General features: G+C 54.6%; 2 protein-coding genes across 6 annotated transcripts in view; one reads left to right on the forward strand and one right to left on the reverse strand.

Moving 5' to 3' along the window:
- The window catches only part of LOC133356907 (NHS-like protein 1), a 44,438-nt gene extending 38,185 nt beyond the window's left edge, over positions 1-6,253 (reverse strand). The window contains exon 1 of the mRNA XM_061574591.1: positions 5,744-6,253. Within this exon, the coding sequence (XP_061430575.1) occupies positions 5,744-6,035 (292 nt within the window). The 5' untranslated portion in view covers positions 6,036-6,253. The remainder of the gene's footprint in view (positions 1-5,743) is intronic.
- Positions 6,254-9,456: 3,203 nt separating this feature from the next.
- On the forward strand, positions 9,457-20,346 carry LOC133356947 (coiled-coil domain-containing protein 28B-like). Of its 5 annotated transcripts, none has more exons than XM_061574654.1 (6): positions 9,457-9,587; positions 13,290-13,539; positions 16,746-16,987; positions 17,485-17,639; positions 18,445-18,467; positions 19,778-20,346. In XM_061574654.1, the coding sequence occupies exons 2-6, from the start codon at positions 13,301-13,303 to the stop codon at positions 20,130-20,132; spliced, it is 1,014 nt and encodes a 337-aa protein (XP_061430638.1). In that variant the 5' UTR covers positions 9,457-9,587; positions 13,290-13,300; the 3' UTR covers positions 20,133-20,346. The 5 variants fall into 5 exon arrangements, with proteins under 5 accessions (XP_061430638.1, XP_061430641.1, XP_061430639.1 ...); XM_061574657.1 differs by lacking the exons at positions 9,457-9,587; positions 19,778-20,346 and adding exons at positions 12,816-13,080; positions 19,578-19,763 and having other exon boundaries at positions 18,445-18,511; XM_061574655.1 differs by lacking the exon at positions 9,457-9,587 and adding an exon at positions 12,817-13,080 and having other exon boundaries at positions 16,749-16,987.
- Positions 20,347-21,495: the final 1,149 nt, after the last annotated feature.

The raw sequence follows: 21,495 nt of genomic DNA on the forward strand, positions 1-21,495 counted from the left end.
GTTGTATAAGTTGTGTGTCGTGGTGTATAAGTTGTGTGTCGTGGTGTATAAGTTGTGTGTCGTGGTGTATAAGTTGTGTGTCGTGGTGTATAAGTTGTGTGTCGTGGTGTATAAGTTGTGTGTCGTGGTGTATAAGTTGCGTGTCGTGGTGTATAAGTTGTGTGTCGTGGTGTATAAGTTGTGTGTCGTGGTGTATAAGTTGTGTGTCGTGTTGTATAAGTTGTGTGTCGTGGTGTATAAGTTGTGTGTCGTGTTGTATAAGTTGCGTGTCGTGGTGTATAAGTTGTGTGTCGTGGTGTATAAGTTGTGTGTCGTGTTGTATAAGTTGCGTGTCGTGGTGTATAAGTTGTGTGTCGTGGTGTATAAGTTGTGTGTCGTGTTGTATAAGTTGCGTGTCGTGGTGTATAAGTTGTGTGTCGTGCTGTATAAGTTGTGTGTCGTGTTGTATAAGTTGTGTGTCGTGGTGTATAAGTTGTGTGTCGTGTTGTATAAGTTGCGTGTCGTGGTGTATAAGTTGTGTGTCGTGTTGTATAAGTTGTGTGTCGTGGTGTATAAGTTGTGTGTCGTGGTGTATAAGTTGTGTGTCGTGCTGTATAAGTTGTGTGTCGTGGTGTATAAGTTGCGTGTCGTGTTGTATAAGTGGTGTGTCGTGTTGTATAAGTTGTGTGTCGTGGTGTATAAGTTGTGTGTCGTGGTGTATAAGTTGTGTGTCGTGGTGTATAAGTTGCGTGTCGTGGTGTATAAGTTGCGTGTCGTGGTGTATAAGTTGTGTGTCGTGGTGTATAAGTTGTGTGTCGTGGTGTATAAGTTGCGTGTCGTGGTGTATAAGTTGTGTGTCGTGGTGTATAAGTTGTGTGTCGTGGTGTATAAGTTGTGTGTCGTGGTGTATAAGTTGTGTGTCGTGGTGTATAAGTTGTGTGTCGTGGTGTATAAGTTGTGTGTCGTGGTGTATAAGATGTGTGTCGTGGTGTATAAGTTGTGTGTCGTGGTGTATAAGTTGTGTGTCGTGGTGTATAAGTTGTGTGTCGTGGTCTATAAGTTGTGTGTCGTGGTGTATAAGTTGTGTGTTGTGGTGTATAAGTTGTGTGTCGTGGTGTATAAGTTGCGTGTCGTGGTGTATAAGTTGTGTGTCGTGGTCTATAAGTTGTGTGTCGTGGTGTATAAGTTGTGTGTCGTGGTGTATAAGTTGTGTGTCGTGGTGTATAAGTTGTGTGTCGTGGTGTATAAGTTGTGTGTCGTGGTGTATAAGTTGTGTGTCGTGGTGTATAAGTTGTGTGTCGTGGTCTATAAGTTGTGTGTCGTGGTGTATAAGTTGTGTGTCGTGGTGTATAAGTTGTGTGTCGTGGTGTATAAGTTGCGTGTCGTGGTGTATAAGTTGTGTGTCGTGGTCTATAAGTTGTGTGTCGTGGTGCATAAGGTGCGTGTCGTGGTGTATAAGTTGTGTGTCGTGTTGTATAAGTTGCGTGTCGTGTTGTAGAAGTTGTGTGTCGTGGTGTATAAGTTGTGTGTTGTGGTGTATAAGTTGTGTGTCGTGGTGTATAAGTTGTGTGTCGTGGTGTATAAGTTGTGTGTCGTGGTGTATAAGTTGTGTGTCGTGGTGTATAAGTTGTGTGTCGTGGTGTATAAGTTGTGTGTTGTGGTGTATAAGTTGTGTGTTGTGGTGTATAAGTTGTGTGTCGTGGTGTATAAGTTGTGTGTCGTGTTGTATAAGTTGTGTGTCGTGGTGTATAAGTTGTGTGTCGTGTTGTATAAGTTGTGTGTCGTGGTGTATAAGTTGCGTGTCGTGGTGTATAAGTTGTGTGTCGTGTTGTATAAGTTGTGTGTCGTGGTGTATAAATTGTGTGTCGTGGTGTATAAGTTGTGTGTCGTGGTGTATAAGTTGTGTGTCGTGGTGTATACGTTGTGTCGTGGTGTATAAGTTGTGTGTCGTGGTGTATAAGTTGTGTGTCGTGGTGTATAAGTTGCGTGTCGTGGTGTATAAGTTGTGTGTCGTGGTGTATAAGTTGTGTCGTGTGTATAGTGTGTCGTGTGTATAAGTTGTGTGTCGTGGTGTATAAGTTGTGGTCGTGGTGTATAAGTTGTGTGTCGTGGTGTATAAGTTGTGTGTCGTGGTGTATAAGTTGTGTGTCGTGGTGTATAAGTTGTGTGTCGTGGTGTATAAGTTGTGTGTCGTGGTGTATAAGTTTGCGTGTCGTGGTGTATAAGTTGTGTGTCGTGGTGTATAAGTTGTGTGTCGTGGTGTATAAGTTGTGTGTCGTGGTGTATAAGTTGTGTGTCGTGGTGTATAAGTTGTGTGTCGTGGTGTATAAGTTGTGTGTCGTGGTGTATAAGTTGTGTGTCGTGGTGTATAAGTTGTGTGTCGTGGTGTATAAGTTGCGTGTCGTGGTGTATAAGTTGTGTGTCGTGGTGTATAAGTTGTGTGTCGTGGTGTATAAGTTGTGTGTCGTGGTGTATAAGTTGTGTGTCGTGGTGTATAAGTTGTGTGTCGTGGTGTATAAGTTGTGTGTCGTGGTGTATAAGTTGCGTGTCGTGGTGTATAAGTTGTGTGTCGTGGTGTATAAGTTGTGTGTCGTGGTGTATAAGTTGTGTGTCGTGGTGTATAAGTTGTGTGTCGTGGTGTATAAGTTGTGTGTCGTGGTGTATAAGTTGTGTGTCGTGGTGTATAAGTTGCGTGTCGTGGTGTATAAGTTGCGTGTCGTGGTGTATAAGTTGTGTGTCGTGGTGTATAAGTTGTGTGTCGTGGTGTATAAGTTGTGTGTCGTGGTGTATAAGTTGTGTGTCGTGGTGTATAAGTTGCGTGTCGTGGTGTATAAGTTGCGTGTCGTGGTGTATAAGTTGCGTGTCGTGGTGTATAAGTTGTGTGTCGTGGTGTATAAGTTGTGTGTCGTGGTGTATAAGTTGTGTGTCGTGGTGTATAAGTTGTGTGTCGTGGTGTATAAGTTGTGTGTCGTGGTGTATAAGTTGCGTGTCGTGGTGTATAAGTTGCGTGTCGTGGTGTATAAGTTGCGTGTCGTGGTGTATAAGTTGTGTGTCGTGGTGTATAAGTTGTGTGTCGTGGTGTATAAGTTGTGTGTCGTGGTGTATAAGTTGTGTGTCGTGGTGTATAAGGTTGTGTGTCGTGGTGTATAAGTTGTGTGTCGTGGTGTATAAGTTGTGTGTCGTGGTGTATAAGTTGTGTGTCGTGGTGTATAAGTTGTGTGTCGTGGTGTATAAGTTGCGTGTCGTGGTGTATAAGTTGTGTGTCGTGGTGTATAAGTTGTGTGTCGTGGTGTATAAGTTGTGTGTCGTGGTGTATAAGTTGTGTGTCGTGGTGTATAAGTTGTGTGTCGTGGTGTATAAGTTGTGTGTCGTGGTGTATAAGTTGTGTGTCGTGGTGTATAAGTTGTGTGTCGTGGTGTATAAGTTGCGTGTCGTGGTGTATAAGTTGTGTGTCGTGGTGTATAAGTTGTGTGTCGTGGTGTATAAGTTGTGTGTCGTGGTGTATAAGTTGTGTGTCGTGGTGTATAAGTTGTGTGTCGTGGTGTATAAGTTGTGTGTCGTGGTGTATAAGTTTGTGTGTCGTGGTGTATAAGTTGTGTGTCGTGGTGTATAAGTTGTGTGTCTGGTGTATAAGTTGTGTGTCGTGGTGTATAAGTTGTGTGTCGTGGTGTATAAGTTGTGTGTCGTGGTGTATAAGTTGTGTGTCGTGGTGTATAAGTTGTCGTGTCGTGGTGTATAAGTTGTGTGTCGTGGTGTATAAGTTGTGTGTCGTGGTGTATAAGTTGTGTGTCGTGGTGTATAAGTTGTGTGTCGTGGTGTATAAGTTGTGTGTCGTGGTGTATAAGTTGTGTGTCGTGGTGTATAAGTTGTGTGTCGTGGTGTATAAGTTGTGTGTCGTGGTGTATAAGTTGTGTGTCGTGGTGTATAAGTTGCGTGTCGTGGTGTATAAGTTGTGTGTCGTGGTGTATAAGTTGTGTGTCGTGGTGTATAAGTTGTGTGTCGTGGTGTATAAGTTGTGTGTCGTGGTGTATAAGTTGTGTGTCGTGGTGTATAAGTTGTGTGTCGTGGTGTATAAGTTGTGTGTCGTGGTGTATAAGTTGTGTGTCGTGGTGTATAAGTTGCGTGTCGTGGTGTATAAGTTGCGTGTCGTGGTGTATAAGTTGTGTGTCGTGGTGTATAAGTTGTGTGTCGTGGTGTATAAGTTGTGTGTCGTGGTGTATAAGTTGCGTGTCGTGGTGTATAAGTTGCGTGTCGTGGTGTATAAGTTGTGTGTCGTGGTGTATAAGTTGTGTGTTGTGGTGTATAGTCTGTGGCGGTGGTGGTGGTGTGTATAGACGTTGTATGTGTTGTGTGTGTGTACAAGTGTTGTGTGTGTTGGGTGTATGTGTGGTGTGTGTGTGTGTGTTGTGTGTAAAAGTTGTGTTGCGAATATGCGTTGTGTGTAAAAAGTTTGGTATAAAAGTGGTATGTGTGTGTAAATACAAGTTGTGTTCAACTACAAGTTCTACATGTTGTGTATATAAGCTGTGTATTGTCTCTATACAGTGCACACAATGTGTAGTGTATTGTGTTGGGTGTGCGGCGTGTGCGTGCGGCGTATTTGTTTGTATTCGCTGGAGCCGGTAGCTGGCAATCTGCGTGAGAGGTGATCGTGTAAGTGTGAGTAGTGGAGTGAGTAGTGGTGAGGGGCAGTGTGAGTAGTGGAGTGAGTAGTGGTGAGGGGCAGTGTGAGTAGTGGAGTGAGTAGTGGTGAGGGGCAGTGTGAGTAGTGGAGTGAGCAGTGGTGAGGGGCAGTGTGAGTAGTGGAGTGAGTAGTGGTGAGGGGCAGTGTGAGTAGTGGAGTGAGTAGTGGTGAGGGGCAGTGTGAGTAGTGGAGTGAGCAGTGGTGAGGGGCAGTGTGAGTAGTGGAGTGAGTAGTGGTGAGGGGCAGTGTGAGTAGTGGAGTGAGCAGTGGTGAGTAGTGGTGAGTAGTGGTGAGGGGCAGTGTGAGTAGTGGTGAGTAGTGGTGAGTAGTGGAGTGAGTAGTGGTGAGGGGGCAGTGTGAGTAGTGGAGTGAGTAGTGGTGAGTAGTGGTGAGCGGCAGTGTGAGTAGTGGAGTGAGCAGTGGTGAGGGGCAGTGTGAATAGTGGTGAGTAGTGGTGAGTAGTGGAGTGAGTAGTGGTGAGTAGTGGTGAGGGGCAGTGTGAGTAGTGGAGTGAGCAGTGGTGAGCGGCAGTGTGAATAGTGGTGAGTAGTGGTGAGTAGTGGAGTGAGTAGTGGTGAGTAGTGGTGAGGGGGCAGTGTGAGTAGTGGAGTGAGTAGTGGTGAGTAGTGGTGAGCAGTGGTGAGGGGGCAGTGTGAGTAGTGGCGAGTAGTGGTGAGGGGGGCAGTGTGAGGTAGTGGAGTGAGTAGTGGTGGAGTAGTGGTGAGTGGGCACGTGTGAGTATTGAGTGGAGTAGTGGTGAGTAGTGGTGAGGGGGCAGTGTGATGATAGGGAGTGAGTAGTGGATGAGTAGTGGTGAGCAGGGTGGGGGGCAGTGGTGAGTAGTGGTGAGCAGTGGTGAGGGGCAGTGTGAGTAGTGGAGTGAGTAGGTGGAGTGAGATGAGTAGTGGAGTGAGTAGTGGTGAGTAGTGGTGAGGGGGCAGTGTGAGTAGTGGAGTGAGTAGTGATGAGTAGTGGTGAGCAGTGTTGAGGGGGCAGTGTGAGTAGTGGAGTGAGTAGTGGTGAGTAGTGGAGTGAGTAGTGGTGAGTATTGGTGAGTAGTGGTGAGGGGGAGACACTCACGGACTCGAACCCGCTTGGCATCCAGAGCGGCCACGGCCGTGCCGAGCGCGCCCACGCGGGCCGCCAGGAGCCCCGCGCGGCCCCCCACGGCACTCGCCTCCTCCTCGAGCCCCGCCAGGACCCCCTCGGCGTGCCGGCTCAGCTCTCCCAGCTGCCGCAGCAGCCCCACCAGACCCCGGTTCGCTCCGTCCCGCAGCTCCACGCCATGGCGAAGGGGAAGCGCCGCTTCGTCTCCCGCGCGGTGGCGGCGGCCCAGGTGGCGCGGCTCGACCACGCGGCTGTAGAAGGGCATCGTGGCGGCCACTTCACTGCAGCGCGTCCCGACGGCCACTTGTAGCACTCGCCACCGCCATGTTCCACTCTCCCAGTCCCGGGGAAACGAGGCGAGACCCCTCTCCTCCTCCTCTTCTCTCCCCTCCCCCTACCTCCAGCCAGCAGCAGCAGCAGCCCTCATCCCGCCGCCGCCGCCGCGTCACCCTCCCCCACCGCGTCCCCCACGCGCCGCCTCCACTCACTCCTCCCCCACACCTCCCTCCCACTCACAGGTGAGGCTCTCAACTCCCTCCCATCAACCCTCCCCTACCCCCACTCACCCTCGTCTCTGCCTCTCCCCCCACACTCCCTCACTCCTCCCCCACACCTCCCTCCCTCCCACTCACAGGTGAGGCTCTCAACTCCCTCCCATCAACCCTCCCCTACCCCCCACTCACCCTCGTCTCTGCCTCTCCCCCCACACTCTCTCACTCCTCCCCCACACCTCCCTCCCTCCCACTCACAGGTGAGGCTCTCAACTCCCTCCCATCAACCCTCCCCTACCCCCACTCACCCTCGTCTCTGCCTCTCCCCCCACACTCCCTCTATCCTCCCCCACACCTCCCTCCCTCCCACTCACAGGTGAGGCTCTCAACTCCCTCCCATCAACCCTCCCCTACCCCCACTCACCCTCGTCTCTGCCTCTCCCCCCACACTCCCTCACTCCTCCCCCACACCTCCCTCCCTCCCACTCACAGGTGAGGCTCTCAACTCCCTCCCATCAACCCTCCCCTACCCCCACTCACCCTCGTCTCTGCCTCTCCCCCCACACTCTCTCACTCCTCCCCCACACCTCCCTCCCTCCCACTCACAGGTGAGGCTCTCAACTCCCTCCCATCAACCCTCCCCTACCCCCCACTCACCCTCGTCTCTGCCTCTCCCCCCACACTCTCTCACTCCTCCCCCACACCTCCCTCCCTCCCATTCACAGGTGAGGCTCTCAACTCCCTCCCATCAACCCTCCCCTACCCCCACTCACCCTCGTCTCTGCCTCTCCCCCCACACTCTCTCACTCCTCCCCCACACCTCCCTCCCCCTCACAGGTGAGGCTCTCAACTCCCTCCCATCAACCCTCCCCTACCCCCCACTCACCCTCGTCTCTGCCTCTCCCCCACACTCTCTCACTCCTCCCCCACACCTCCCTCCCATTCACAGGTGAGGCTCTCAACTCCCTCCCATCAACCCTCCCCTACCCCCACTCACCCTCGTCTCTGCCTCTCCCCCCACACTCCCTCACTCCTCCCCCACACCTCCCTCCCTCCCATTCACAGGTGAGGCTCTCAACTCCCTCCCATCAACCCTCCCCTTCCCCCCACTCACCCTCGTCTCTGCCTCTCCCCCCACACTCTCTCACTCCTCCCTCACACCTCCCACTCACAGGTGAGGCTCGCAACTCCCTCCCATCAACCCTCCCCTACCCCCCACTCACCCTCGTCTCTGCCTCTTCCCCCACACTCTCTCACTCCTCCCCCACACCTCCCTCCCACTCACAGGTGAGGCTCTCAACTCCCTCCCATCAACCCTCCCCTACCCCCCACTCACACTCGTCTCTGCCTCTCCCCCCACACTCTCTCACTCCTCCCCCACACCTCCCTCCCTCCCACTCACAGGTGAGGCTCTCAACTCCCTCCCATCAACCCTCCTCTACCCCCCACTCACCCTCGTCTCTGCCTCTTCCCCCACACTCTCTCACTCCTCTCCCACACCTCCCTCCCCCTCACAGGTGAGGCTCTCAACTCCCTCCCATCAACCCTCCCCTACCCCCACTCACCCTCGTCTCTGCCCCCTCCCCACACTCCCTCGCACTCCTCCCCCACACCTCCCTCCCACTCACAGGTGAGGCTCTCAACTCCCTCCCATCAACTCTCCCCGATCTTGACACCGCTGGTTATGTACCTGACTTTGGAAAGGCCACTCGGCTCCACATTCTTCTGCACCACATCTAACCCACGCCGTGACCGTTTCGCCCACTCTATCCGGCCAGACATGAACTGCTTGGGCATGCGGTAGCTGGGCATGCGGGCTAAATTATCTCGCTAACGCAGCCTCGCCTGCCGGAGGAGCTCACTGATGGATCTGTGAGCTCCTTACACAATAGTCTGGTCAAACTCAGGACAGATCGCAGACAGGCTGGCCTAAATGTTTCAAACCAGTGCAGATGTTCCTTTACCATGGCTGGACGTTTCCCAAGCATATACAAAAAGGGACGACATCAGTGTGACCGCGAAGAGCCGCAGCTTTATTTGAAGCGGCAGGGTTTTGTAGCTTCCGCACAGCGTTACGTAGCTGATTTAAAAACAAGGCCGTTTGACTGGTTCCTCCACTCCACAAAAGGCCGCTCAACAAAGACATCCAACATGACCCCACTGACCTATCTCGGAGTGAAGCTGGACCTCACGCCAACCTTACATGTTCACCTTTAAGAAGGTAGCGGCGAAGACAAAGGACATCCTGGTCCAGAAACTGGACTGTGGTCAACCAGAGAAAACCTTGGGACATTTAACGACTCAACGCCTGATTCACTCCGCTACTCCTGACGCAATCATCTGGCTCAACCGCCTCGATTTTAAATGACAGTTTTTGTTCTACATCAACATTAGTCATGTGTCGGCGATGGGTCAAGTGCAGTGGCCGAGGAGTATGTCCTGCATGTTGAACTTTTTCGCACTGTACGTAGCCAACCGTGATAATCGGAGGTGCGAGGGGAGGACAACAAACAAAAACAGTCCTTCAGAAATAAGTTGAACACGGAGGCTTTCGCGACCAATATCCACAATAGAGGGTTCTGGGTTAGATCGCGTGAACATAAACGTGTCGTTAAACCCACCACCGCCCTACAAAGCCAATTAGTGAGGTTTGTCACGTAAACAAAACATACCAACTCGTTACTAGTTCAGCTGAACGAGTAACGAATTGGCACGTTTCGTTTACGTGACAAACCTTACAAATTGTCTTTGTCGGGTGGTGGCGGGTTTAACGAAACATTTATATTTGCGCGATCTAAACCTCTTAAGAAATAACTTGTCAATCTAGAGCATGTAAAAGTGCATAGCTCCCAGTGGCTTCCTGATAACGGAATGAAGAACGTTCCAGACGGCCTTAAAAGCAGCGCGCGATGCAGTGACCGTCTTTGTTCAATGGTTTCCGCACAAAACCCCCTTACTCCAGGGGGTCTTTGAGGGCCAGACAGGACTTTCAGACCCTCTGATTCACGTTTTTTTTTCCTTTTGCGATGCGGTTGTTTTTTGCGCTCATTTATATTTTCTCCATCGTGATATTCCTGTATTATTGTTACCGCTATTTGCCATCGTAGGGGAACCCCCCCCCCCGCTCCCCGAGGAGTGTCCAACTCTCGCAGACGAAGAAGACTTCACCCCTCACGGACCCTCACGGGAGCAATGCGTGAGGGTGGCCACCAGGCGGCGTGGGCCGGGGCGAGGCGTGGGGGGGGGGGGGCTCCACGGTTGTGAGACGCAGCGGGGCGGAGGCGGAAGAGGAGAGCCGCGAGAGGCTCGACCCGATCGAGGGGAGGGTGAGAGAGGGGAGCGTGAGAGAGGGGGGGAGCGTGAGAGAGGGGGGGGAGCGTGAGAGAGGGGGGGGAGCGTGAGAGAGGGGGGGGAGCGTGAGAGAGGGGGGGGGAGCGTGAGAGAGGGGGGGGGGAGCGTGAGAGAGGGGGGGGGAGCGTGAGAGAGGGGGGGGGGGGAGCGTGAGAGAGGGGGGGGGGGAGCGTGAGAGAGGGGGGGAGCGTGAGAGAGGGGGGGGGAGCGTGAGAGAGGGGGGGGGAGCGTGAGAGAGGGGGGGGAGCGTGAGAGAGGGGGGGGGAGCGTGGAGAGAGGGGGGGGGAGCGTGAGAGAGGGGGGGGAGCGTGAGAGAGGGGGGGGAGCGTGAGAGAGGGGGGGGGAGCGTGAGAGGGGGGGGGGGAGCGTGAGAGAGGGGGGGGGGGGGAGCGTGAGAGAGGGGGGGGGGGGGCGTGAGAGGGGGGGGGGAGCGTGAGAGAGGGGGGGGAGCGTGAGGAGAGGGGGGGGAGCGTGAGAGAGGGGGGGGGGAGCGTGAGAGAGGGGGGGGGGAGCGTGAGAGAGGGGGGGGGAGCGTGAGAGAGGGGGGGGAGCGTGAGAGAGGGGGGGGAGCGTGAGAGAGGGGGGGGAGCGTGAGAGAGGGGGGGGGGGGAGCGTGAGAGAGGGGGGGGGAGCGTGAGAGAGGGGGGGGGAGCGTGAGAGAGGGGGGGGGAGCGTGAGAGAGGGGGGGGGGAGCGTTGAGAGAGGGGGGGGGGAGCGTGAGAGAGGGGGGGGGGAGCGTGAGAGAGGGGGGGGAGCGTGAGAGAGGGGGGGCGTGCTAGGGGGGGGGAGCGTGAGAGGGGGGGGGAGCGTGAGAGGGGGGGGAGCGTGAGAGAGGGGGGGGAGCGTGAGAGAGGGGGGGGAGCGTGAGAGAGGGGGGGGGGAGCGTAGAGGGGGGGGGGGGGAGCGTGAGAGAGGGGGGGGGGAGCGTGAGAAGGGGGGGGGAGCGTGAGAGAGGGGGGGGGGAGCGTGAGCGTGAGAGAGGGGGGGGGGAGCGTGAGAGAGGGGGGGGGGAGCGTGAGAGAGGGGGGGCGCGTGATAGAGGGGGGAGCGTGAGAGGGGGGGCGTGATAGAGGGGGGAGGTGAGAGGGGGAGCGTGAGAGAGGGGGGGGGGGAGCGTGAGAGAGAGGGGGGGGGGAGCGTGAGAGAGGGGGGGCGTGATAGAGGGGGGAGCGTGAGAGGGGGGAGCGTGAGAGAGGGGGGAGCGTGAGGGGGGGGAGCGTGAGAGAGGGGGGAGCGTGAGGGGGGGGAGCGTGAGGGGGGGGAGCGTGAGAGAGGGGGAGCGTGAGAGGGGGGAGCGTGAGAGGGGGGAGCGTGAGGGGGGGGAGCGTGAGAGAGGGGGGGGGGCGTGAGAGAGGGGGGGGCGTTGAGAGAGGGGGGGGGGCGTGAGAGGGGGGGGGGGCGTGAGAGAGGGGGGGAGCGTGAGAGAGGGGGGGGCGTGAGAGAGGGGGGGGCGTGAGAGAGGGGGGGGAGCGTGAGAGAGGGGGGCGTGAGAGAGGGGGGGGGGGAGCGCGAGAGGGGGGGTGCGCGAGAGGGGGGGAGCGCGAGAGGGGGGGGGAGCGCGAGAGGGGGGGGGGCGAGCGCGAGAGGGGGGGGGGGAGCGCGAGAGGGGGGGAGGCGCCGAGAGGGGGGGTTGAGCGCGAGAGGGGGGGGGGGAGCGCGAGAGGGGGGGGGGAGCGCTGAGAGGGGGGGAGCGCGAGAGGGGGGGAGCGCGAGAGGGGGGGGGAGCGCGAGAGGGGGGGGGGAGCGCGAGAGGGGGGGGGGGAGCGCGAGAGGGGGGGGGGAGCGCGAGAGGGGGGGGGAGCGCGAGAGGCGGGGGGGCGCGAGAGGGGGGGGGGGGGGACGATGAGAGGGGCTGGGAGGGAGATTGCGCAGAGGGTTGGTGAGGGGGTTGGTGAGAGGTGTTGGTGAGAGGCGTTGGTGAGGGGGTTGGTGAGGGGGTTGGTGAGAGGTGTTGGTGAGGGGGTTGGTGAGAGGCGTTGGTGAGGGGGTTGGTGAGGGGGTTGGTGAGAGGCGTTGGTGAGGGGGTTGGTGAGGGGGTTGGTGAGAGGTGTTGGTGAGAGGTGTTGGTGAGGGGGTTGGTGAGGGGGTTGGTGAGAGGTGTTGGTGAGGGGGTTGGTGAGAGGCGTTGGTGAGGGGGTTGGTGAGGGGGTTGGTGAGAGGTGTTGGTGAGAGGCGTTGGTGAGGGGGTTGGTGAGGGGGTTGGTGAGAGGTGTTGGTGAGAGGTGTTGGTGAGGGGGTTGGTGAGGGGGTTGGTGAGAGGCGTTGGTGAGGGGGTTGGTGAGGGGGTTGGTGAGAGGTGTTGGTGAGAGGCGTTGGTGAGGGGGTTGGTGAGAGGCGTTGGTGAGGGGGTTGGTGAGGGGGTTGGTGAGAGGCGTTGGTGAGGGGGTTGGTGAGGGGGGTTGGTGAGAGGTGTTGGTGAGGGGGTTGGTGAGAGGCGTTGGTGAGGGGGTTGGTGAGGGGGTTGGTGAGAGGCGTTGGTGAGGGGGTTGGTGAGGGGGGTTGGTGAGAGGTGTTGGTGAGGGGGTTGGTGAGGGGGTTGGTGAGAGGTGTTGGTGAGGGGGTTGGTGAGGGGGTTGGTGAGAGGCGTTGGTGAGGGGGTTGGTGAGAGGTGTTGGTGAGGGGGTTGGTGAGGGGGTTGGTGAGAGGGTTGGTGAGGGGGTTGGTGAGGGGGTTGGTGAGGGGGTTGGTGAGGGGGTTGGTGAGGGGGTTGGTGAGAGGGTTGGTGAGGGGGTTGGTGAGGGGGTTGGTGAGGGGGTTGGTGAGGGGGTTGGTGAGAGGGTTGGTGAGGGGGTTGGTGAGGGGGTTGGTGAGAGGTGTTGGTGAGGGGGTTGGTGAGGGGGTTGGTGAGAGGTGTTGGTGAGGGGCGTTGGTGAGCGGCGTTGGTGAGGGGGTTGGTGAGGGGGTTGGTGAGGGGGTTGGTGAGAGGCGTTGGTGAGGGGGTTGGTGAGGGGGTTGGTGAGAGGTGTTGGTGAGGGGGTTGGTGAGGGGGTTGGTGAGAGGTGTTGGTGAGGGGCGTTGGTGAGAGGCGTTGGTGAGGGCGTTGGTGAGGGGGTTGGTGAGGGGGTTGGTGAGGTGTTGGTGAGGGGGTTGGTGAGAGGCGTTGGTGAGGGCGTTGGTGAGGGGGTTGGTGAGGGGGTTGGTGAGAGGCGTTGGTGAGGGGGTTGGTGAGGGGGTTGGTGAGGGGGTTGGTGAGAGGCGTTGGTGAGGGGGTTGATGAGGGGGTTGGTGAGGGGGTTGGTGAGGGGGTTGGTGAGAGGCAGCGTTATCCGGGCCCTTGGGCAGCGCAGAGCCGAGGCCTCGCTCCCGGCCTGGGCTAGGCCTGTGGGGCTCTCACGGCGCCGATAGGGGCCCGACAGGGGTCTCTTTGAGGGCTGAGAGCCGAGAGGGGCCCGGGTTGCGGAGACCCAGGACCCCGGGCGAGGTGAACCCTCAGCCTGGGAGTTGAGAGGATCCACAGTGGCCGGAAAGGTGTGAGCGAGGACTCGGGTGGAGTCGTGTTTGGGTTACTCACCCACTCACCACTTCACACTCACCACCTCAGACCCTACACTGCATACAGCAGTCTGCGGTGTAATTGCGTGAGCCGTCCTGGTTAACACTGCGGGTGTAATAACCATAATATACAAGTAGATTCCCCTCCACTCACCCCACCCACCCCTCACCCGTGGTGTGTGCAGGGTGAGGACCAATGGAGGATCGTAAGAGACGAAGGAGCCCCAAGTCGTCGTTCTCCGGCGGCGCTCAGCCCGGACCCCACCAGAACCCCGGCGGGGCCCCCGCGCCGACGGCGGCTGCCCGCGGCGCCGCCGCCGCCGTCACGGGCAGCAAAAGCGCCACGTTCAGCGGCGGCGGCGGCAGCAGCAGCCCGCCCGGCACCGCCAACTCGCCCCGGCAGCAGCTGCAGCAGCAGCCCGCCAAGCCCAAGGGGTGAGTGGGGGGCGCTGGCCGACCCTGGCTACCCGCACAATGTCGACACACTCGCTACACACACACACTATACACACTATACACACACTACACACACACTCACTCGCTATATACACTACACACACACTATATACACACACACTACACACACTATACACACACACTACACACACACTCACTCGCTATATACACTACACACACACTATACACACACTATACACACACACTACACACACACTACACACACACACTACACACACACTCACTCGCTATACACACACACTATACACACACACTACACACTCGCTACACACACACACTATACACACACTACACACACTATACACACACTACACACACACACTATACACACACACTATACACTATACACACACACTACACACACTATATACACACACTATACACACACACTACACACACACTCACTCGCTATATACACTACACACACACACTACACACACACACCACACACTCACTCGCTATATACACTACACACACACTATACACACACACACTACACACACACTCACTCGCTATATACACTACACACCCACACAATACACACACACTACACACACACTCGCTATACACACACACTACACACACACTATACACACACACACTATACACACACACTACACACACACACTATACACACACACACTATACACACACTACACACACTATATACACACACACTATACACACACTACACACACTATACACACACACTAGACACACACTCACTCGCTATATACACTACACACACACACTACACACACACACTACACACACACTCACTCGCTATATACACTACACACCCACACTATACACACACACTACACACACTCGCTATACACACACACTACACACACACTCACTCGCTATATACACTACACACCCACACTATACACACACACTACACACACTCACTATACACACACTACACACACACGCTACACACACACACTATACACACACACTACACACACACGCTACACACACACGCTACACACACACGCTACACACACACACTACACACCCACACTACACACCCACACTACACACCCACACTATACACATACACTACACACACACTACACACACACACTACACACACACACACTATACACACACACTACACACACTCGCTATACACACACACTATACACACACACTACACACACACTCCACACACACTCACTCGCTATATACACTACACACACACTATACACACACACTACACACACACACTACACACACACACTACACACACACACTATACACACACACTACACACACTCGCTATACACACACACCACACACACACACACTACACACACACACTATACACACACTACACACACTCGCTATACACACACTACACACACACTACACACACACACTATACACACACACTACACACACACACTATACACACACACTACACACACACACTATACACACACACACTATACACACACACTACACACACACACTACACACACACACTATACACACACACTACACACACACACTATACACACACACCACACACACACACTACACACACACACTATACACACACTACACACACTCGCTATACACACACTACACACACACCACACACACACACTATACACACACACTACACACACTCGCTATACACACACACTACACACACACACTATACACACACACACTATACACACACACTACACACACTCGCTATACACACACACTACACACACACGCTACACACACACACTATACACACACACTACACACACTCGCTATACACACACACTACACACACACACTACACACACACACTACACATTTAAATGTTTTAATTATTAATGTATAATTGAAATGTTTTAATTATTAATGTAAAAGCTTTAAATGTAAATGTTTCTATTTTAAAACATCAGGGAATGTAACATTGTTAAACATCAACTCCCTTTCACACACGCGGGGGTACGATACGAAGGGAGACTGTGAGGCCTAGTTCTAGGCTTTAGGCCTAGCTGTAGGCTTTAGGGCGGTGTGAGTTTTTTTTATTTAATTTCAAAGTTTTAATTAAAAGCTATCTCAGGGAATTATAAGGGAATGTTACACGTGTTTAGCCAGGAAAGCCTCATTAATTTAAATGTTTTAATTAAAAGCTATCTGAGGGAATTATAAGGGAATGTTACACTTGTTTAGCCAGGAAAGCCTCACAGAGTCTAAAGGTTTTTGTAGGGTCATGCCAAGTGTTTTCAGTAGGGGACGATGTTGCTACACGTAATCGGACATCGGACGGACGGACGAAATAATCTATTGTAGGCTGGTCCACTTCGTTCCTACCAGTATAAACACACTGTACACACACTACACACACACTATACACACTACACACACACTACACACTATATACTCACAATACACACACTATACACACTCACTATACACACTACACACACACACATTACATACTATAAACACACTGTACACACACTATACACACACTGCACACACTCACTATACACACACACACTATACACACACATTATACACACACACACGCTATACACAAACTATACACACACACTATACACACACTCACTACACACTATACACACTGCACACACTCACTATACACACTATACACACTACACACTCATACACAAACTATATACACACGATACACACACACGCTATACACACACTCACTATACACACACTCACTTTCCACACCTAAAACCTGTTCCCACCACCATCCATCCCAGAAGAATTCCCTCATCAAAACGCTACACCATAGAGTTCAATGTATCTCCGACCATGAACACCTGACCAGTGATCTCAAACACGTACACCAGGCTCTCAAGGCGAATGGATACTCTGACTGACGCCCCTAGTGGACGAACCGCGCTTGCTATATACACACTATACATACATTAAACACACTCCACAAATACACTACACACTCCAAACACACTATACACACCCTCTATTTACAGACTCGATTCACACACACTATACACACACGCCACACACACACACTATGCACACACTATTTGCACATCGTGTACACACCGCCAAGCCTAAGGGGTGACGCACACCTCACACACCTGTCCCATCCCCCTTAGCCATACCACGAGCTTACCGTAACTCCCCCGTGTCTGCGTGCCCATCGCCATCTCTAGCAGAGCGGCCAAGCCCCGCACCTCCGCCGCCACAGGCCACCACCGCGCCGGTGCCCCCATACCCGCTGCCGCCACGGCCGGCGCCGTGGCCCCCGGCGCGCCACCCAAGGGGCCGGTGGCAGCCGTGGCTGGACCCACGCAGCAGCACTCGTTCCTGACGGACGTGTCGGAGGTGCGGGAGATGGAGCGCGGCCTCGTTAACCTCCTCAACGACTTCCACTGCGGCAAGCTGCAGGCCTTCGGTACGGAGTGGGTGGGAGTGGGTGGGGCAGGGGTGGGTCGTTCTCTTCGCTGGGAAACTGAGCAAACCGGCCACTGGTTTACAGGCCTCTTAGGGGCCCAAGTTGACCCAAGTTTGATTCCCGCTTACGGCCACCGTCGGTGACGATTATTTGAACCCTGTACCTGGTGCGGTGTCAAAAAACATCAGCACTGAGGAGACAAAGGTGGCTGGGAATGATGCTGGCCATACCTTTTTCTCGTGCTCTGTGTCATCCTTCATAGGCGCAATATCCTTTCTTTGTCGATTTTATTGCTTTTCCGTCATGCACAGCGTCGTGAGATGTAGTTTTGCATGAACGACGCTGTATAAACATTAATAACTATGATATTAAGTCGCTTATCGTGCGCATGCAGCACTCTGGAGACGTGAAGGAGAGCAGCTCCATCAATGACGGGAATCATCGTCAAAGACTGTCCGGCGGGGAGGCTCGCTCTCTTTGTGTTTGCGAGCGAGCAGGGAGCGAGTGCTCGTTCGAGCAGATGGAGCACGTGCGCGAGCTGCAGGAGAGGCTGGCGCGCCTCCACTTTGACCTGGACGTGGAAAGCGAGGCGATGGCAGAGGAGGTGCGCAAGGGGGCGGCCAGCCGCAACCTCGAGCAGCTGCTGTCCAACGTGAGTCGGGGGGCCGTGCGTGAGTCGGGGGGGCGGCCCCAGGCCGAGGGGTTGTGACCTCGGAGTCGGGGGGGGGGGGGGGGGTTGGTGACGGTGGGCGGTAACATGGCTGAGCGGTTATTATTCACTGCAGATCTGCGGTGGAGCACCACCGGATAGAGTTCAGGGTAAAGCAGCAGTCAGGGTGACGGATGATCCAGCACTCGCTGATTCACTCTGGTCACTGCACTCACTCACCGGTGGTCCGCCTCCTTGTCACTCTTCTGTCGCCACTACTACCACCACCACCACGGTTACTGTTCCCGTGAAGTTCACCCGTGTTGAGGACTCGTTCTGACAGACACTCTGACTGTTCCATCTCATCCATCACCATACTATGTTCAACCACCACCACACACCACTCATTCACCCATCCATTCACCCACCCACTCACTGACCACACTGCAGGTCACAACAGCACTCCACTCACCCATCCATTCACTCACCCACCCACTCACTGACCACACTGCAGGTCACCTCATTCGTCTTTCTGATTCTTCCCTTGCACTGCTCCACTCGGGAATTTCCTCTTTCAGTCGTCATCATCATCTTTTCTTCCTCATAACCGACGCTCAATTCAAGAAACGTGTTACATACTTATCAAAGAAAACTTTTATGGTGCTGTTTGTTACTAACCGCTTGACGTTTTCGCCCTTTGGGCCCTGAGTTCAGCAACTGACACCCAGGTCTTGCCTACCCTAACCGAGCTCTCATGTTGGTTTTTAAACAAAGTCCGTCTGTGTCTCTGTCCGTTTGTGTCTTCCAGCTGGAGGAGCTCAGCTCTTCAATGTATCCTCATCTAAACTAAGAACTAAACTATTTTTTTTAACCAGGTAAGGTCCAGTGAGCTATATAGCTCTTTTTTCAGAAGCAACCTGGCTTTCACAAATGATAGCTCAACAAAGTGGCTTATCGCGTGGAATGTATAGCATCCAAATACCTTAAACACACGTTGATTCTAAATGTGGAGGGAAAAACCTAACAACCCAGATAAAACTCCAAATATACAGCAGGCATCAGGGTCGGGATCAAACCCATTACCACCTGTATACCAGGCGATGGAGTTAACATCTCCTAGCCACCGTGGTGCCCCGCAGTTGTCCACGCGGGGCACACTGCGCAGGAAGGGGGGTGTGCTATTGGCGTGGTTCCGCTGTTGGTAAAGTGCCCTCACCCCCGACGAGTTTATAGGTTTGGTCTGTGACGCCGGCACACGCCAGTAGCGCTGCGCCTGCTGTCCCCAGAGTCTCCAATGGGGGGCGACTTCTCATTAGTTACAGCTTCGGCTCGGTGAGAGGTGAAGAGCGTTCTAATACAGTCCACGACCCTCGAACACGTGCCCTCCTACCCTGAACAAACTTGAGCCCACCAGCCCCGAGAACTGTCCTCTCGCATCCCCGTCACCTCCTCCTCCAGTGGCATAGCCGAGCTCGCGCAGGGCTCTCGTTAAAAAATACTTTTATTTCACCAGGTGAGGCCCACTGAGCCGATGTAGCTCTTTTTTAGAAGCGACCTGGCCACAAATGATCGCTCAAAAAAGTGGCTTGTCATGTGGAATTGTATAGCAGTCAAATACTCTAAACGCATGATTCTAAATGTGGAGGGAAAAACCGGAGGACCCGGAGAAAAATCCACACCACCACGGGGAGAGAGACACGCAGACTCTATGTTCTTCCTGCGGTGGTTTTACACCGGCTATTTGCCGAGTTGAGCCAGAACCAAATCGTGATGATACACTACTGGCCTCACAGGAAGACATCTGAATCTGGTCGGGGCCAGATTCAGAGGCCAGAGGAGGGGCTAACGATGCATTGTGTTTGACGTCACTCGGTACACTATGAGGGCACCGCGGTCACCTCCGCGCCGCTTGGATTCACACATTGTGTGTGTCGGCAACAGCTCAGCTCGCCTTCTGCAGTGGAAAAAGGGCCTGGCTGTCGGCTGAGCTGTGCAGTGCTGGCTCAGCTGCGCTCTCCCCACGTCACTGCTGCTCTCCCCACGTCACTGCTGTTCTCCCTTCAGCATTGGGTTTTGTGTCGTGCATCTCACGGGCGGTGATATCATCTCTCCTTCACTCACTCCGTCGTCGTCGCAGACAGAAGCTGCACGTCAGCGACTCCCAGTCCTTGCCACGGTCGGCCAGTGCGTGAGCCCGCACAGCACAGACCGACGCAAACAAGCCCCACCCGGACCCAGCCAAACCCAGATCGGACCCATCCCAACCTGGACCGGACCAATTCCAACGCAGACCGGACTGGACAAATACAAACCCGGACCGGACTCTTCCCAACCCAGATCGGACCCAGCCAATTCCCAGACAGGACCCAGCCAAACCCGGACCGAACCCTTTCTAACCCAGACCAGACTCATCCCAGCCTGGACCGGACCGATCACAACCTGGACTGGATCCAGCCAAACCCGGACCAGACCGGACCCAGCCGAAGCTGGGCTTGACTCACCTTACCCAGAGTAGCAGCTCGGACCTGACTCTGGGTCGTCGAACTGAGCTAAACTGGACCTGGGCCAAAACTAGGTTGGCAACCGCCAATCGGATCATTAACAGAGGTCACGTGACCCTTCGGCACTGTGAGTTCTGTAGACCCGGGACCCGTCCAAACAGAGCATCCTGAGCCGGGTGAATTGTGTTATTAAACAATAAAATGTTAAACTGTGTTCTCGTGAGTTGTATGCAAGCGCGTCACTCGCCACAGCTGTACCACCTTGCCAGATTTTACCTGCCGGGCCGGGAGATGGAGTCGGACCGGCGACCTCTGGATCTCAAGTCCGGCGTGACACTGACCACTCCACCGCTGTAGCAACTCTAGTTGGTTAGAGTTGGGGGCTTCATTTTAGTCGGACCAGGCTAAATCAGTCCAGTTCAGGGACCCAGATAATACTCATGTAACCGGCACACCACATCCAGTATACCCCTAACTGGTGCCTCCTAGTCCAGTCGACCGACGGCACGAAAACTGGTGACAAATGAAGCCCAGTTACTGCCAGAGGTCTCAACTGGGTACCCGATACCCGTACCCTACCCGATACCCGGCTACCCGTACCCGGCCGGATACGGGTACCCATTTGCGACCCTGGTGTGGCCGGGTACGGGTACGGGTGGACCGTGAGTAACCGTTTGTCACTCATTTCGGGTAGGGTACGGGTAGCGTACGTGTACCCGTTTGCGACCCTGGTGCGGCCGGGTACGGGTAAGGAATCAAAACCCGTTTGCGACCTCTGGTTGCTGCTGGTTTCCGAATGCCGTTAAAGATGAGCTGCTGAGCACAGGGCCCAACACGTCCAGCGGTCAACAATAAATAGCACCATTAAAGTAATCTGTAAATTGAGGAAGGTTATTCTCGTAAGATCTTGGGGGCAAACGGGCGACGGTGGGACGGAGAGTGGCAGTGACTGAGTCAGGGTGCGTGAGTGGATAGGTGAGAGACTGAAAGTGTGAATAAGTGGGTGATGGAGTGAGTTAGATGTGTGGGTGAGGGCGTGATTATGGGGGTGAGTGGATGGGTGAGAGACTAATTGCGAGTGTGAGGTGGGTGGATGAGTTGTGACCTGCAGTGAGGTGGATGAGATGAGGCAACGTTTGGTAGCCTGAGCCCTCAACATGGGCGCACGAATCGGCGTGTAAAGTTCACGCGAACAGTCGCCATGGCACGAGCGATAGAGGAGTGATAAGGACGCGCCTGCACGAGAGACTTGCAGCTGTTGTGGGCTTGGCCAAGGCGAGTGCGTGCGGGTGTCGGTGGCGTCTCGCAGTCGCGGGATGTGACGATTGTGAGTGGACCCGAATGACACGGCGAAACAG

This window comes from Lethenteron reissneri, chromosome 56 (genome assembly GCF_015708825.2).
Source record: "Lethenteron reissneri isolate LAM-NWPU_2019-01 chromosome 56, ASM1570882v1, whole genome shotgun sequence".
Taxonomy (NCBI): Eukaryota; Metazoa; Chordata; class Hyperoartia; order Petromyzontiformes; family Petromyzontidae; genus Lethenteron; species Lethenteron reissneri.